Source organism: Thamnophis elegans, chromosome 1, assembly GCF_009769535.1.
Source record: "Thamnophis elegans isolate rThaEle1 chromosome 1, rThaEle1.pri, whole genome shotgun sequence".
Lineage (NCBI taxonomy): Eukaryota > Metazoa > Chordata > Lepidosauria > Squamata > Colubridae > Thamnophis > Thamnophis elegans.
Genome location: NC_045541.1, coordinates 122304859 through 122324417, shown reverse-complemented (window position 1 = coordinate 122324417; position 19559 = coordinate 122304859). Strand labels below are relative to the sequence as shown.

General features: G+C 38.3%; 1 protein-coding gene across 5 annotated transcripts in view; it reads right to left on the bottom strand.

Annotated features, from left to right (window-relative positions):
- The window catches only part of DPH6 (diphthamine biosynthesis 6), a 213762-nt gene extending 200633 nt beyond the window's left edge, over positions 1-13129 (bottom strand). For all 5 annotated transcript variants that reach the window (XM_032230016.1, XM_032230024.1, XM_032230050.1 and 2 more), the window contains exons 1-3: positions 13023-13129; positions 6015-6109; positions 2625-2818 (exon numbers count right to left, since the gene is read on the bottom strand). In XM_032230016.1, coding sequence (XP_032085907.1) covers positions 2625-2818; positions 6015-6109; positions 13023-13045 — 312 coding nt within the window. In that variant the 5' untranslated portion in view covers positions 13046-13129. The remainder of the gene's footprint in view (positions 1-2624; positions 2819-6014; positions 6110-13022) is intronic.
- Positions 13130-19559: the final 6430 nt, after the last annotated feature.

The window sequence follows — 19559 nt, the reverse complement described above, 5'->3', positions numbered from 1 at the left end:
AGCCAAAAATAATCTTCTGGCATGGAAAAAGTTAGAACAATTCTCTAAGAACTATACTGTGTATTAAAATCAAGTCTAATGATACTACAAATTTTAAAACCCTATCCCTTAAACAATAAGCAAACTTCAATGCATTCAGTTTTAAGTCAACAACAAGAAAACTTTTTAAGACACGTCTGACACTATACAATGGCACTGGGGCTAATTTCAAATAAAATATTTCTTAAAAGCTAAAATAATGCAGGTCTTCACGGCCCAAGCATGGACATCCTTAAGATTTCAGGTCTTTGGGGGAGGGAGTGCTTAATTTGTTTATTTAATTTTAGATTCTGTCACTCTATTAAAAATAGGTGAGCTGACATCCTAGCTGGTGCCAACTCCTACCTCATATTATTACTACAACTTTTTCATCCCTTTGGAAATGGAATAGTTTGAGCTATTCTCCATCATAAAAGTTAAAAGACAAATGTTTTCAAAATAGGACAGAAATCTGCGTTCTTCTAGCCATAGTTTCCAAAGCTTTCACACGCATGTAATCATTTCTTACATCTTACTTTCATGAAAAAGTGGTTGTTGTTTTTATCTCTTGCACACAAACTGTTTTACACAAATGTTTCACTTGATCTATGTGACCTGATAAGAATACATTTTGCATGTAAAATAAAAGATATATTAACTTCTTTTCCATGAAGTTTCTCCATTGCTTACTGGATATGCTTATTAAGGATCCTCTGGTAAATTCAAAGGTAAAGCTGGAAGGTAAAGCTTGAAGCCATTGTTTTAGAGCAAAGCAAACTTGTGCTCAATTGAAATCTCTTTTTTCAGAACCTCTATGGAACCAATATCTCTAGGATCAGTACTTCTATCCTCATTATGCCTTGTGTTACTATTTTTGCAGTGAGAGATTGTACACTTAATTTAGCAAGCAGCCAAGAAAGACATTCAGAATAAATTGGAGAAAAAAATAAGGATGCCCAAGTTTGTTTCATCTATGAGTTTGCTTCCACTGTACACATAGGATACCACACATAGCATTAAAGCTTTTGTTTTGTGTGTAATATTTAGCTGATGCTTTTTCAGACTGTTTATTACAGCAGAGGTTAAATGCCTACACTGCATTCACAGGAGACTCACAATTTCCACCACATTATCTCAGTCATTGCCCTACAGTAATTATTTGTGGTAATAAAGCTAAACACCAAACCAGAAAGAAACAAAATAATCCAGGAGGATAAGCTGTAGCCACAGGTATCCAATTCAGAAATGTTTAAATTTGGAGTGAACAACCTTCTGGTGGCCTCATTTTTCCACCTACATTTCTGTTCAAAGCAATGGTCCATTTCCTTCAACCAGTGTGCATGCTAAAAATATTCTGCTGAGATCCATAACTGATCTCTCTGTAGTTGGGTGCCTGTTAAACACACCATTGTTCTAAAAAGGAAATCCAAGTTTAGAAACAACATAAGAATTATTATATTCCTAGTTATTGTTGAAAATCTTCTAAGTATAATTTCTCTATTAGAACAAAAACAATAAGCATCCTATTTGAAATTAATCCACCAACTTTCAGACCAATAGTCACGATTGTTTCATCTATTCCAGGACGGATATTTATATGAGAAATCATCCAGTAATATAGAACCTCAAAATCTAAACAATAAACATATAAAACAATCTGTTTTATAGAGACTACAGTAATTAAGATTTCTAGTTTGAATATCATAATTCACATAATTATGACCCACTTATTTAAAATGGTAAAGAGAGAATTTTTTACATTTTTATCAGTATTTTCATGTTAAAGGTCTATGGAGCTAGTACAAAAATATCTAGTCAATTGCACCAGTCAAACAATTCATTATGCGTATATAGGTGAGCTTAGATGTCTAAATGTAGCCTTCTATTTATATTGCATGACCAAATCAATTCAAAAAGAGGCATTCTTTCTTTGCAGAATCCTTAGAAGTCTTTTAATTTTTATAACTCACTTTGAGTGCAATACTGAAAATATTTAAAGCTTCTTGAATTATTCTCACATCTAATCATATTACTAGAAGGAAACATGATACCAAGTGACTCACTATTGCTCATTCCAATAAGCCATGGTTTACATTATATCACCTCATTTCAGTAATGTTTTCTATCTTCTAAAAGCACTATTCTGGTAATTCAGTGTATCCACAATTATGCTTTAAATATATAATACAATGTAATGAATAAATTTTGTTCTTTTTGATTTTACTTTAAAATTTATGGGCTGTTAACATAGAAACTACAGTTAAGTACACAAAAAGTACAAAACATAAATTGGGCACAAGAAAAAGTTATATATCAGCAGTGTAAAATCTGGAACATATTGTATCACTATACCAATGTGATGTATTACTTAGCATAAATTAATAAATAATTTTATAGCAATAATGGGATATTTAACCTGAAGCAGGAAGTAAGAATAAAGAGCAGAACAAGCTATAAATAAAGGCCACTTCTTCCAGGTTTATTCTCTATTGGAAACCGAATATATTGCAAAAGTACAGATCATTATAACAGAATAGGCGATGCTAGGCTTGATGTATATAGGTTTAATCCTTATATTTAAAAGAAGAAATTGCCATACAAAATACCTTGACAAGTTTCAGAAGCTGATAAAGATCTTCCACTTCATCACCTTCACATTTTGTGTAGATGCTGCCTGTGTTAACGCTGGTACCTTTAATCGTGTGACGGTAGAGAGGCAAGCCCATTGCTTCAGCATATAAATCTATAGCTTGATGGCCCACTGTTTGATACATGTAACTGTCCAATTCATCAAATCCTTCTGAAAGGCAAACAAAGCATTTCTACATTAGTGAATGTACAGTCAAGAACATTACTCCAAATATATATTAAACTAAACACTGTTTACAGCGCTCCTTTTTTAAAAACTCCTTTTATACAATAAAAACATCTTCTACCCCCAATTTCATCTCAATTACTCCCAAATGCAAAACAGAGAATAATACTGAAAACATCCCAAGCATCTTAAAAATGAATAAATTTTATCAACTATGGTCACAGCTTCCCTGTACATGGAGATTGTTTTTAACATGCACCAACAAAAATTCATTCTCGTATTAGGAGTCAGCCCAGGATGTCATCATTCATTCGTTTCTTCCTTCCTTCTAAAAAATCGCTGACCTTTGTAAAAGTTATAATGGTATAAGTGCAGAAACAATCATGATTTTAAAAAAAACCTGTAAAAAATATCCTAGAAGTTAACAGTGTCTGCTTGCTGCTGTTCTGACCCACTGAGTGGGACACCCTGCCACAAAGGCCAAAATCCTGTAACAAAGACCAGCAAGTTCATCACTTACACTATAGCTTGCCATAATAAGAATCATGAAACATTAAGAAGTGCCCTTGAAGTTTTATTGCCCTGTCTACTTTGTAGTGCTCTCAAAGACAGCAACTATCATTTCTATTATTGTACAAGCCTTTTCTGAAACTTTCTGGCTGAAAGATATAAATGTTTTTAAGACTGAAATAATACTAAACAAACTGTTATAATAAGTCATCCTGAGGCACATCCTAAATAGGGGGAAGATAACCTTACAGTACTCTATAAATTATGGGCTGGAATGAGTTTCCTTCAGACTACCACTAGTGCAAAAAAACTATTCAACCCACTTCAGGACTTTTGGTAAGAGAGCAGAAGATTGAGAAATAGGATAATCAATAAATTTATCTTCTTCACCAGTAGGAAGGAGCATCAGTGAAGTACCCTTGATCCACTAGTAAAAGCATCAGAAGTTTACAACAGATAGAAGAATTCCTTGTATTCTTAGTAAAATTACCATGGATCCAAGCCACTAAAACCATGCGACTCCAAACTTGGCAACTTTAAGATCCGTGGACTTCAACTCCCAGAATTCCTCAGTTAGCCATATTGGCTGGGGAATTCTGGGAGTTGAAGACCCCAAGTATTGAACTTGTCAAGTTTGGAGATCCCTGAACTAAAACAAATATTAATGTTTCCATTTGATTAACCAAAGTGTTCACCTGTTCTCGATGTGTACACCTCAGTACCTTCATACACCTTGATAAAAGATAAACATGTTTCTCTGAGTAAACATGTATAGATATAGAGTTCTGATCAAAATATCATTAGATTTATCACACATATCAAAGAGCTGTCCCAAAGTAACCTATCCAGCTTTAATGCCCAAAAGAGGATCAGAACTCAGAGTCTCCCAGTTTCTAAATCAGTAATTTAACAATTACACAAAACTGGTTCTAAATTGTTATAAATATATTATCAATTTGGAGGGATACGTTTAAATTCTTAGAAATCCTACCTGTGTATGAAGTGTAAACACAAAATAATCTTAAACATCAGCAATGTTTTATTTCAAAACATCACAAAAAATACTCTCTAAATGAACTCCTAATTTAATATTTATGTAATTTACTGCAACTTCCAATGCTATAATAAATCAAAGTTTATGACATCTCATGCACAATAACCCTTAAAATAATCCTGTAGCTTAAATGGCAACACTGGTGTTTCTGGTGAAGATTAATGTTTAAAACAAATGTAACACAGAGAACTGCAGTATATTAACCGAGCTTATTATCTCCTATAAACAACTTAGCTGGGGACACCAGTCTTACCCAGAGCAATTCTTTCCACAAAAACTTACTTTTTTAACTCTAATGTTCTGTGTATACATACTCCCAAGCAAATATAGAATTTGCAATACTTTTTACACTGTGTAATTATGAGTTACACAGATATACCATATTTTTTGGAGTATAAGATGCACCTTTTCCCCCCAAAAAAGAGGCTGAAAATCTGGGTGCATCTTATACATCGAATACAGCATTTTTGCATCCTGAAACCCTGCCCCTTCACCAAAATGGCCATGCATACCCTTATGGAGGCTTTCAGAGAGTTCCTGAGGCTGGGGAGGGCAGAAATAAGCAAAAATAGGCCATGTTCCACCCCCGCAGCCCCAGCAGCACTCTATAAGCTTTCATAAGGCTATACATGCACTTTTTTTGGACAAAAAATGGGTCCGTTTTCACGAAAAACAGGCCGTTTTTTGCTCGTTTTTGCCCCCCTGTGAGCACTCTACAAGCCCCCCCCCCCAAAGGCTATTCATGCTTTTTTGGGGGAAAAAACAGGCCCATTTTTGGGAATTACATTGATCAAGTGCTGTGCCAGCAGAAGCACCTACCTATCTACTATATTTCTCTCTATCTCTAGTTCTCTCTCTCTATCCCTCTACCTTCCTACACTCTCTCTCTCCCTACCTACCTACTGTATTTCTCTATCTCTATTTCTCTCTCTCTATCCCTTTATCTACCTACCTACCTACCTACCTACCTAACTACTCTCTCTCCCTACCTATCTACTGTATTTCTCTCTCTCTATCCCTCTACCTACCTACCTACACGCTCTCTCCCTACCTACTGTACTTCTCTCTCTCTTTCTATCCCTTTATCTCTCTCCCTACCTATCTATTGTATTTCGCTCGATCTCTTTCTATTTCTCTCTCTCTATCCACCTACCTACCTACCTAAACACACTCTCTTCCTACCTATCTACTGTATTTCGCTCTATCTCTTTCTCTCTCTCTATCCACCTACCTACCTACCTACCTGCCTAAACACACTCTCTCTTCCTACCTATCTACTGTACTTCTCTCTCCCTCTATCCCTCGATCTACCTAACTATTCTCTCTCTCTCTCTCCCTACCTACTGTATTTCTTTCTCTTTCTCTCTCTCTCTCTATCTACCTACCTACTTTTAAAAAAATTGCCTCTTCAAAACTTTGGTGTGTTTTATACTCCGGTGTGTCTTATACTACAAAAAATACAGTAATCTAATGTAGTATAAAGTAATTTCCCATGCTCTATAAAGCACTCTTACCAAGTTCATACATTTTCCACTTTTGTTTGACAAATAAAATGATAAAATACTGGCTCTAGATGAAGAGTTCAAAGGTTCTTAAGAGGAAATATGGAATCCTTACCTTTGTCTTCAATAGGCCTTAAATTGGCTAAGGCAACAATCTGATGACCAGCAGCAACACAATGCATCATATTGTAAGAACTGTCTTTTCCACCACTAGAAGAAAAAAAAGGTTTGTGTTATCTAATAATTAAACAAACTTTTCAATAAGAACTCTCTTGAAGTAATGTTTACATTTACCTCAAAATGGCAATGAAATTGTTTAAAAATATCAGTGCTTTTCAAATACATTATCAGTATGTTTTTAGCTTTTTTTTTCAGATGAGTCACTAACCATGTTTACGTATATATTTTTTAGCTGGATCACCTATACCCATGATGGCAAACCTATGGTGCACGTGCCACAGGTGGCACGTGGAGCCATATCTGCTGGCATGTGAGCCGTCAGTTTCAGTGCACATACGTGTGCTGGCCAGCTAATTTTCAGCCTTCCAGAGAGCCGGGAGAGGTAGGTTTCGCCCTCGTCGGGCTCCAGGAAAGCCTCTGAAGCCTGGACAGGGCAAAAAATGGGTCCAACAGGCCTACAAAAAGTTTTCTGAACTTACGGTAGGCTCTTTTTTGTCCTCCCAAGGCTCCAGAGGCTTTTCTGGAACCTGGGGAGGGCAAAAATGGCCTCCTTCAGCTCCCTGGATGAAATAACAATGTCAGCTTGAGGGCGAGCAGTGTGGCGCACGTGGTGGGGGAGAGTGGGGGAGTTGTGCACGCATGTGTATGTGGGGGCGGTCTTTGCATTATGGGTTCCTGAACGCACACATGCTATTGCATTGACACTCTTACATTTTTGGCACCCAACAACAAAAAGGTTAGCCATTACTGACCTATACCTTAAATTTAAATCAATTAGATAAGAAATATTTGAAGCAATAGCTTCATTCTCTTTAATGTCACCAAAGGTTTCTTATCTGTTATTATTTTTCACACATAAGTGTGTCCTTCCTATTGTTTTTAAAGATTAAAACATTTAATAAAAAATATTTTTTTTAAAAAGAGAAATGAAAGTACTACCGGTATTTGCACAAGAGGGTACAGGAAAACAACTTCTGATTTTCTAATATGCCTATTTCGGCCAAATCAGGATGCTTTCATAACTATCTCAGTCTGCAGAACAGATTTTACATCTATCTAGCACAGTATATGATAGCAGGTTGGCAATTTAGGAAAACAAATAGTTTAACAGAGCAAGTAAGGGTAAGGTAAGTACTGAAATTTTTTCATCATCTTGACTGTATTAAAAATGCCGCACCATTCCACTTGAATGCAAATATTAAAAACAAGTGCAAAGCCAGAAAAATTTCAACAACTAAAACATCAAGCTTTAAAAGAGTTATTGTTAAACCTTCAATGTCAGTGACTTTTCACAGGCTGAAACTAGAATGCAAATTAATGTTGTGTGGGTGCAAGACATCCATCAGAAACAATTTAGTTACCAAGGATATCAGACAGAATGAAAGGCACTATATTCCAGAGTATTTGTAAGGCACAAATGTTTGATTCTTCATAATTGCCTCATTTTGAAAAATGCTCAGTACTGCTCAGAGTATGGCCGCCCTTTAAAAAAAAGTAAGCATACTTAAATTTGAAAAGTAAAATGAGAATATTAAACAATTATAACTAAATTATTTTGTCCCACTTTCTACAATACCCTAAATATACATTCTCAGGGAGTCCCGAACATAACACTGAATAAATCCAAATGAACATTAGATAGATAATTTTTTACATTTTAAGTAATACCTACAGGCTTTAATAATGAAATATTCCATTACTATCTTTTATTCTATACTTTTCACATATAGTTCAAATATATTCAAATAGTCTCCAAACCAAAAAGCATATTTCTGGAGAAGGATGCAAAGAATATGAAGGCATTTGTGTAGTGGGTGGATACCATAACATCAATGGGCAGGTGTGTCCTTTGTTATATCCGTGCCCCGAGGACATGGCCACGCACACTCCAGCCAAGTGTCGCAAGTTAGAGTCAGGGGAAGGTGTTCACTGTATTGGATAAGAACAGCACTGGAAGTCAAAAGATCTTTCATAGCTGTGAATGCTGCTGCCTCCTCGTGACCCCACTTCCATACAGCTTTGGCATCTAGGAGCCTATGCAGTGGCTCTGCCACTGATGCCTTATGGGGCAAAAACACAGCATAAAAATTTAAAAGCCCCAGGAAAGCTTGTAACTGAGCCTTACTAGTAGGCACTGGCGCCTGTTTAATGGCTGCCAACTTCGAGGGGGTTGGATGGATGCCTTTGGCATCAATCAAGTACCCTAAAAAATCAACTTCAGAAACCCCAATTTGGCCTTTGGAAGGTTTGGGTTTTAACCCCACTTCCTGGAACTTTGACAAAACTGCTCGCACTTTAGCAAGGAGATCAGTGCTATCCCTGGCAGAGATGAACACATCGTCGAAATAAGGGACGACTCCAGGGATACCATGGAGCAACCGCTCCATAAGACCCTGAAAGATGCCTAGGGCAACACTTACACCAAACTGGAGCCGCCAGCAGTTAAAAGCTCCTCTGTGGGTAATGATGGTCTGCGCTTCAGCAGTCACATCATCCACAGGGAGCTGCTGATACGCCTGGGCAAGGTCCAATTTGGCGAAGATGGAGCCTGCCCCAACGTGTGGAGCAATTCCTGGACCACAGAGACAGGGTAAGGATTAGCCTGAAGCCCTTTATTTATCATGCACCAAGTAATCCATGCACAATCTGATAGAACCATCTGACTTCAAAGGTATAACAATAGGGGTCTCCCACTTATCATAATCCACTGGTTCTAATACATCCTGAGCTATTAATTTGTCTAAGCATTAATTTATTAATTTGTCTAAGAGCCGAGGTGGCGCAGTGGTTAGAGTGCAGTACTGCAGGCCACTTCAGCTGACTGTTATCTGCAGTTCAGCGGTTCTAATCTCACCGGCTCAAGGTTGACTCAGCCTTCCATCCTTCCGAGGTGGGTGAAATGAGGACCCAGACTGTGGGGGCGATATGCTGACTCTGTAAACCGCTTAGAGAGGGCTGAAAGCCCTATGAAGCGGTATATAAGTCTAACTGCTATTGCTATTGCTAAGCATCTACCTTTGGATGCAAAGCCAGAGGCAACCTTCTAGGTTTAAGGCAGATGGGTGGTACCTGAGGGTCTATGTCAGCTTCTGCTTTGCTGTTGCTTCAGCTGCCATGAAACGGGAGGGGGGGGCGTGTATGTGGGAGGGATTTAATTGATGTGCTGGAGGAATGCTGGAAGAATGTTCTAGGATGTACCAGTCGTTGGGATTACGCATGCGTATGTGTTTCCCGCCTGCATCAACGGCCTACACATTCCATCTTCGGCCTGTCTTTTTGAAGTTATCTCACACCTGACATTTGAAGGACTTATGATTGGACTGGAGCTTTGATCCTAAGGGGGGGGAACGGGCTTTCCTATATATCAATTGCTTTCGCGCCATATTATTCAGATCTTGCTTCACTACTGCTCGCTTACCATTTATAATTAGTAAAAGTACTTTGGATTTCCAACCCATGGAGTCTCTTAGTCTTCTTTCCTAATTATGGAGTGGAGTGGGGCGTGACAGTCTAGGTTAAAACTAATGGGGGTTCCCCTATAATTACCTAAAGACCCATCAAAGACAATGGCAAACTCGTCCTTCAGGATGGCCCACTCATCACTGCCCCTAGTGGTAAGTACTCCAGCAATGCTGAGGCCCAGGGCGTCGAACCAGTCTAAACCAAATAGACTGGGAAGAGTGCCCTGGACCACGATGAGTGGTAGGTACCCTGAAAATTTCATGGTGGCCACTTTAAATTTACCACTGGCCACAACTGGGATATTATTTCCTTGGTGGTCCCGCAATTTGAGGGAGCAAGGGAATAGGACCTTCTTTGAAAGGGATGGCATCAGATGCTTCAAGGTAGACCAAGACAGTATGGATCTGGATGAGCCGGTGTCCACTTCCATGCGCAGGGGTTGCCTTCAATGTGGACGTTGAAGTAGATTTTGCTGCCTGACATTGTGTTAGCTTGACAACTAGCATCAGGTGAATGCCACTGGTCATGAAAGATTGCAAAACGATCTTCAGCAGTCTGATGTGCTTTGGCGGTTGGCGTATGATAGGCTGCACGATCATACGGAGAGAGGGAGTCGAGCGGCACACCTTCGCCAGATGTTTTCTTTCTGCAATTCTATGCTATCACATAGCATTTTTAAAACGGCACCAAGCACAGGGATGGTTTCCGCCACAGCCTGCACAATAGTTTTGAGGTGACTCCTTCTTTGGGCACCCTGCCCCGTCGCACCGCCGTAAAAATGGGAAGTGCCAAAGGGCCCCTGGTCATGGATCCATTTGGATTTCGCAGGCCCTATTCACAGACAAATGTTCTTGGTAGTGGTCGATGCATATTCTAAGTGGGTGGAGGTCATTCTAATGCCATCAACCACTACCGAGGCTCTCATATGAGCACTGCAATGACTGTTCGCGACCCACGGGTGTCCAGACATTGTGGTGTCTGATAATGGGGCCCAACTAACGGTTACATCTTTCCAGATGTTCTTGGCTGGGCATGGCATACATCATGCCCTGGTGGCTCCTTACCACCCCATGAGTAATGGTATGGCGGAGCGAATGGTACGATCCATTAAGGAATCCTAGTGAGGTTAGGCCCAGGGGATTGGCAAGCCTGGGTGAATAAATACCTTTTATTACAGCACACTGTACCCTGCCCATTGACTAACCGTAGCCCCGCAGAGTTGTTAGTGGGTCGCCGCTCCGAATCAACCTTGATCGGCTTCACCCAAGTTACTGCGTGGATAAATCACTGGACATCGCTGGCTGAGCCCCGGTCATTTTAAATGGGCGACCTAATATTCACACGCAACTACGGGGGTGAGCTGAAATGGTTACTGGGACATATTTTACAACTAACCGGCCCCTGCTCTTACAGGGACGGTTTGAGCAATGGGCGCATTTGGCGCCGCCACATTGATCAGCTGTGAGGGTAGCAGGCCTCGACGCAGATGCAAGCTGATCCACCACCAGTTGACCCCATTGAATCCCTGGGTGTCAAACTGGCGACCTGCAGGCCAGATGCGCAGGTCATGCCCACCCTGGTTCCGCAAAGGCAAGAAATGATGTGATATGTCCCAATCACGTTTGACACCCGTGACTTAGAAGAACTTTCCTTCAGCTCTGAGTGTGACACCAAACATTGATATACCCGTGGAAAATTGAACAAATGTAAAATCATATGAAATAAAATTGCTAGTAAAAATCTTAATAGTACTAAGTTGATTGGTATACCAATAAACTTTTATCAAACCAATTTTTATAATAGAATATGACCAGTAACACACAAACATTACTAATATAATAATTTGAGAAAAAAGTCACAATTAGTTGAAAAGTAAAACATAATCATATTTACAAGTGGCCATTTCATTCAGATCATAAACTATTCTCATTCTTTAAATGTGAACTGGTGGAGCCATCCTATCAAAACTGAAGCAAGGGAAGATGGGAAATGCTAAAAAAATATCCAGTTATAGCAACCTCTCCTCCCAGAACATTACTTATTTCAGCAGGTTGTTGTTAGACTTATTTAATCTCAAGAATATTTGCTGATTTTTCCCTTTTCCTTTTTATATAATTCCATCATTAAGCTTTGCCTTTGGTTCGCTAATTTGTAGACAATAATCTTCCAAATGATTTGTAGCAATTCAAAACATTTTCAAACTGTGTGTTTAACTACAGAAAATCTAATCTAATTATGTTTCCAGAGTGGAAAAAGTTTAAAGTAAAATTAAGAGTATTCCTATCACCAAAATAATTTAATACAGTATGTGGATTACTAGGCCAAGCATGTGTTAAGACCCTCTGTTCTTTAATTATACATCTATGTTTGTATTACATATTGAATCACAAAATAGCCAGCCATGTTTTAGCTTGCATTGTGGCACAAACTCATCCCATTCAATTAATTCACAGTTGAATATGCCATGCTGTATATATTTAATGGATTAATTCAATGTACTGTTTTAATTCACCAAGGAATGCACTATGTGACTATATCCTGAGTACTGTATAACACGTAAGTGCCATTCCGTAAGTTGAGAACTAAATGTAAAGTTTCAGATACCATTCTGAAACTTTACATTTAGTTCTCAACTTACAATCACAATTGAGCCCAAAATTTATGAGAAATTTGTTAAGTGAGTTACCCCATTTTACGACTTTTCTTACCACAGTTGTTAAGTGAATCACTACAGTTGTTAAATTAGTAATATGGTTGTTACAGTAGGTGAAACTGGTTTCTCCATTGACTTTGTCAGATCACAAAAGGGATTCACATGACTCCTGAACCCTGCAACCGTCATAAATAGGAGTCAGTTGTCAAGCATCCAAATGTAAATTATGTGATCATAGGGATGCTGCAACTGTCATAAGTGTGAAAAATGGTCATGTCACTATTTTCAGTTTGTAATTTTGAATGGTCAAACTTTGAATGGTAAAAAAACTGCTGAAAGTCAAGGACTACCTATATATCAGTTTAGACTTAATAGTACAATAGCAGTCTACCAGACAGCTATTAGCAGAGAATTGCTATGAATAGATAGCCATAAAAAGAAACATGTTAAAAAGACTTCCAAAAGGTCACCATGCAGGCATTCTCCAGAATACACCCTGAAGTCCTAGTTCTGCAACAGGACAAATAGTGCCCTTTAAATGTTTAGTTGTAATACAACTCGCACTTTACAATGCTTCCCGAGTTTGATGAGACTGGATATCCGTAAGGTCTGAAGTGTACCTGATCTTGCATTAAAAGGGAAGCAAAACCAAACCTGTATTTCATAAAATCTATCACACGCTGAGAAAGAAAGAAAGAAGAATCATCTTGGGTTATTTGTCACTTGCATCATTTTGCTCACATAGAGAATCCAGCATTTCCTAGAAATCGGGAAATGCAAATGTTATTCAGCTCCGGACAGCTTCCCAGTGCTACGTAATTATTTTACCTGATTAAAGCCACCACTTTCATCCTAGGACAGGTGGAGAGAAACAGCCAGGAAAAGAACACAGACTAAGCCAGACGCTCCAGCCATGCACACCTACAACCTCTCCAACCCACGTGCCACCCCGGCTGATACTGTTTGAGGTTCCTTCCTTTCCCAGAAAGCCCCATCTTGTGGAGTCTGTCTCCGAAAGTGCCTGAACAACAAACAACAGCCTGAATAAAACTAGCGCAGCACAAGCCCTCTTGCTTTCTAGTGAAGCTTTTCTCGCCGACATCCTTGGATCACAAACGCGGGTGCAAAATGCAGAATGAGTTTAACAGCGGATTACGGGAGGAAAAAAGAGATAAAATACCAGGCAACATGTTTGTTAACTAAGAAATGGCAATACGGGGGCTTTGCAACTAAGGGCAAAACTTAATGTTAGCGAATGTATTTGTTGCTAGGTTAGTTCCCGGATTTTAATAGGTTTTCGTAAAATTTAAGAAGCGTGTTTACTTCTTTTCCAGCGTTTGGATGTGAGTTCTGTGAATCTGTTTTTAATGCTAGCCGGATTCAGATGGGGAGCTAAGATAGATTTTTATTTTTTCCGTCGTCGTTGAATGGCTAGTTTGCTGATGGGAATCGAAGAACCTTAAAACCGGAGTTGAATGGAATACCAGTACTGTATTTTTCCACTTATTATTATTATTATTTTTATTTTATTTTTTAATTATTATTTCCAAACCATTGGGAAGTTGGATTGGAACTGCGTCAAAGGACTTGGAACTCTATATTCCAATTCTGTATTTCAGAGCAGGGTAATTCTCTGAAAACAGACCAGAAGTTTAAATGGGTAGGAAAGAAAATCCAGCAAAAGAAAAAGAGTCGAAAATAGCCCGGAGACGATTCAGAACTGCAGAAGCACCCAACTCAGAATAGCATCCGCCAATGCATTTCTATTCACGAGGCAGATGGGCAACTCCATAAGCACCTGGCTAGTCTATTCCCTTCTTTTCCCTCTAACCAAGAGACCCAGAATGGAAGGTGTACAATCTGTCCTATTCAAGTTAGTGTTTCCCCTCGAGGCACAAATGATTGGCCTTAAATTATCCTACTTCAGACTCTTTATGCAAAGTTTTTGGAAAAGGATCGAAAGGTGGAAGGCAAAAGAAGAGACCAGCAACAAGATGAATAGATTCTGTTATGGTGATTTCTGGTCTGTAATAAAGTTATATTCTGTTCTGTACTGTACTGTTTTGTTCTGGTGAGATGAGAGCACTGAGGAAGATCTGAAAACCTAGTTTAGGGACAGATCATGCAGACAATCTTTCTTTATGGTTGTGCAGAGTCAAACACAACTTGGTGGTCAATAAGTCTATCCTGTATTTTCTATAGTATACCTCACACAGATATAACTAGGGGAGATACATAGATACAGCCTATGTGCCTGTACTAATTAAACATACTCTTTTTCTCTTCACACTCAAAAGGCATTTTAGCCCTACTAGATAAACTAGAAAATCCACAGAAAGACTAGGACTATCTTTTGGGATAATGGCTATAATAACAAAATCTTACAAGGCTGGATCTTACAAGCCTTACAACCATCCTTACAATTCAGGGAGGCACCTGCTTAAATATCTCATTTTGCTGAACTTTAAAAAAAAAAACCATTTAGCCCATTTTGTCTGCATATTTCCCCCCCAGGTCATCTTCCTTACACATGTAGAACACATGTAGTCTAAGTAGACACATGCACATAGAAAAGCAACACATATGCACATATAGCAACCAAATATAACAAGTATAGGCTCCAATGGATAGTTAGGATTCCAAAAAAGAATAAGCCTGGCTTTCATGAAAGACCTATATGTTGTACAGGTCAAAAGAAGGGCTGATATCTACAAAATATCTACAAAGACCTCACATCGTGGACATAAGCTGTTTCAACTCCTCTCCTCAGGAAGCTATTATAGGGCATTGCATGCCAAAACAACTAGACACAGGGACAACTAGATGTGTTACATTCTGCTGAACACCTAAGTCTCACAGTACTATCGAATATCTATGTACATTTACTCATGTTGTATGGATGTAGCATTATTATCCTTATCTTCTTTACTACCCCTATTATTGGTATTATTATTATTATTATTATTATTATTATTATTATTATTATTATTATACAATTGTATCACAGCGGCCAGTTGTTTCGCCGGATTTGGCATTGGTTACTAGTCGGGCCCCACCCAGGGGCCTAGGACGTCGTAACGTATTTTCTTAATATGCGTGCAGATCCAAGCAGTGCGGCTTTTTGCATTTGACTGATGGTGATTTTGTCAATTTTTAACTGTTTTAAATGTAATTCCAGTGCTTTTGGAATAGCACCCAGTGTGCCAATTACCACTGGAATTACCACTGCTGGTTTGTGCCATAGTCGTTGAATTTCGATTTTTAAGTCCTGGTATCTTGCGATTTTTTCATGTTCCTTCTCGGCGACCCTGCTATCACCTGGTATTGCGATGTCTATGATTGTGACCTTATTTTTCTCAACCAGTGTGATGTCTGGTGTATTATGCGCCAGTATTTTGTCGGTTTGTATACGGATTAATAATTATTATATAATTATTATTATTATTATTATTATTATTATTATTATTATTATTATTATTCTGTTGCTTTGCATATACACCAAGAACTACTGTTCCAGAGACAAATTCCTTGTGAGTCAAATCAGACTTGGCCAAATAAAGTATTCGATTTTATTCTATTACTTTGGATAGATACATGCAAAAAATAATGTGCAAAGCACATTTAGTTTCTGGGGAGAAAATGTATATACATGCACATTATTTGGTTATACAGAATAAAATTTACATGCCTTTATGGCTCCTTCTGATAAAAAATTACAGGAGTCATGCCCTCTATGCTTTCCTTACATTAATCCTATGTAAAAGCACTGAAATTTAAAAGAATATGTTTGGATAGAATCTCACTGGTTTCAATAAATTGCTTTTGTTATTGATGTTATTCTTGGAACAACAATTCCCATTTATCAGTTATCTCCAATTTGGTGATGTTTTCTATGTTCAGGTATACCTCTGCACATTTATAATGCAAGTGGCAGAGATCAAGGTGGAGAAGGCTGCCATATCTATTTACACAAGAGTACACAAACATTTTCTGATGGTATATGGATAAAAGCTTTACTTTCTAATTAGCATTGCACTGTTAAAAATGTTAAAAGTTATATGCTATCAGGGACATCTCCATGAAGAGTCAAAAACATAAAATGGCAACTGTACAAATGGAATGTCCTGTTAAATTTTTATTGCCCCAAAAGAAATCTCTGGTGGTAGCATTGCAAACAATAGTAGGAAAAATCATATCAGAAAACTTTGTAAATTATATATAAGATGAATTGGCTTGTCTAAAAATGTATTAGGATGATTGTGTAAAAAACAAGATTCCATGTACTTGTTTTCTTTTTTTTTTTTTTTTTAAATATATTTTATTCAATTTTCACATTCCATTTGCAATCATTTATATACAGGGTATTTAAGAAAAGAAAAAAAAAGAAAAAGGGAATAAAACGAACAAGTAAAAAGGAAACACAACTCATCATTCACAACCCCACCTAACCCTTTCATCCTCCATACACCCCATCTACCCCCTCCAACTTTCCTTTCTCCCTCTAACACTCCCCTCCTACTTCCCTTTCCCCTCAAACCTTCCTTCTCCCCTTACTCCCCGGACACCCTCCTTCCATTCCCCTTACTCCTTCCTTACTCCTCCCTCTTCTTTCCCTCTACCTCCCTCCTTGGTGTATGCCTTTATTCGAGTGTTGTTTGATCTGATAAAAGTAAAATGAACCAAGGAAAAAAAAAAAGAAAAAAAAAAAAGAACCACCGTATATAAATACATTCTTGTTCTTATTAAGACTATGTTAACACCCCCCCACCCCACCCCCCACAATCCCCATCCCTAATCCTCCCGACTTCCCAGGGCCCACACCTGGCACTACCTTCTGTCTAAAATATCTTGTATACATATGGATTAAAAAATAAAAGTAATATATCAAAAGAAAAAAAAAAAGGCAGAGAAAAAAAAAGAGAAAAGAAAAGAGAAAAGAGAAAAAAGAAAAAAAAGAAAAAAAAAGAAACCACTCTTTGCGTTGATCTCAGCCCCCCATCTTTATCTATGCTTAAATAGTATAAATCATTCTATCTATATTTTATTCTCGTCTCTTACTTCTTTGCTATTTACCCCAACCTTCTGTAGATTCTCCCGTTCCTCTTCCTAAACCTCATGATCCCTTCCAATAAAATTTAAGCAACGTGGTTCATGCCATATATTCAAATATAACTTTACAGACAAGTAATCAAACTTTCCCTTCTAGTAAAATTTAAACAGCGTAAATGATCTTTCTTTACCCCCTTTTCAAACAGTAATTCAAAATAATCTGACCAAACTTCCCCTTCTTAGTAAAGTTAAGCAGCGTAGATCAGATATTACTTTACACAGGAATCAATTTCTATCTTAAGATAATTCCAACCGACTTCCTCTTCTAATAGGATTTAAATAACTTAGTTCATTCCACATGCATTTCACCCTCATCCCTCACTTGTCTGATATTTACCACTATCAAATTTATACTAGCATTTGTTTAAAATATAACTCAGAGCGATTTAAGTAGCATGGATCATTCCACATATTCAAATAATACTTTCAGCAAGAGTCAGTTAACCTTCTATTTTAAGGTAGTCCCTTCTAACAAAGTTTAAACAACATAAATCATTCCGCATTCTTTTTACACTTATCTTAAGATAATCCCAAGCGGCTTTCTGTTCTAATAAGCTTTAAACAACGTAAATTTTACCCTCATCCCTTGCTTGCCTGATGTTTACCACTATCAAATTTATGCTAACGTTAATTTAGAATCTAGCTCAAAGTAGTTTCACCCAGCTTTCCCTTCTGATAAAAATTAGTCCGCTTTTTCTACCGGAGAGAGGTCTCAAACCCCCATTCAGTCCTCAACTTTAGCAAGCATTTTGAAGTGTCTAAATTCTCGATCTCCGTTTTTCTGCTTCTCCGAGGGAGGAGGGGCTACCCCCTCCATCTTGCAGCCACATGGCCAGCCGCTTGCCTTCTCCTTCCGCTTGTCTCTCCTCTCTTCCAAGCACGTCAGGAAGTCCCGCCTTCAGAATCCTACAATAGAAATCTTGAGCCTCCGAAACAGAGTTAAGACGAAATCTTTGATTCTCAAATGTAACCGTGATACCGGCAGGGGCCTCCCATCTCTATCGAATCTGTTGACTCCTAAGCTCCTTAGTTAAAAAGGTGTAGTCCCTTCTTGCCTTCAGCATCTGAAAAGGAATATCTTTGAAAACAATCAGGTCCTGGCCGTCAACTCGGAAACTGTTATTATGAAACTTTTGCACAATCGCATTTCTAGATTCTTTTGTAGAGAAATGTATAATTATGTCCCTCGGGAGCTGTCGCTGTTCCGCTATCAATGAGTTCTGGCGATAGATTTTCCGAATCTGCCAATCAAAGTTAAGTCCCGGGCTTCCCAGCGCATGGCTGAAGGCTTCAGCAAAGGTCTGTTTCAAATTCTCTTGCTCCTTTTCACGGAATCCTCTGACTCTTATTGCAAATGCCTTCCTATTAAAATTTATCATCATAAGCTGTTCTTCGTTATCTCTAATTTTTTGTTGTAAAATTTGAATATTGGTAGTCAAATTAAAATTAGCCTTCTCCAGACTTTCCAATTTGTTCTCTATTTCAGCAGAGTAATCTGACAGGGCAGACACGGCTGCAAACGTATTCGCCTTCATTTGATTAACTTTAGATTTTAGATCATCATAAAGTTCCAATACAAATTCCTTAATTTCTTGCTTAAAGGCATTAAACATTTTAAAGAGATATTCCTGTGTTAAAAATTCTCCAGTAGAGGGCGTAGGAGACAAAGGCTGTGTTTCCAGAAAAAATTCTTTAAATTCTTTAGACACATTTGTAGCAAGACGCTTCTTTGATCTGGGTGCCATAATAAATAAACAAGTAAGCAGCGCTTCGCTCCCCTCTATTTCCAAAGAAGAAGAGTTTATTTTGTTAAAGAGCGGTCTGCAGGAAGATAAACCCGGCTAAGTAGATCCAGTAATCATCCACGGAGAGAAATCGCCATTTTGAGGTCTATTTAGACAAAGAAGTCTCTAAGACGAATGGTGCTGGTATTTAAGATAGTAATAAAAGCATAAATCTCACAGGGGTGGTACCCTCCCGTATCAATTCTAGCTTGAAAAAACTTTGTTTTGTCCTGGGGGGGGGGCTAGCCTGTCTGGGGCTGCCAAAAAAAAAAGGCAGCTGAGAAGAAATGGCTGGAGATAAAAGCTCCGCTTCGGCTGGATCTAATCTCTTTCCACAGCCAAAAAAAAACAAAAGGCTGTGGCTTACGAATAGACCCTAGCCTACGGAGCTATCCTCCCTGCCCCTTTCTTAGCCAAAAAGGGGTGCTATCTATGATCTTATTTAGATATACAAACCAGATCTCTGAGGAGC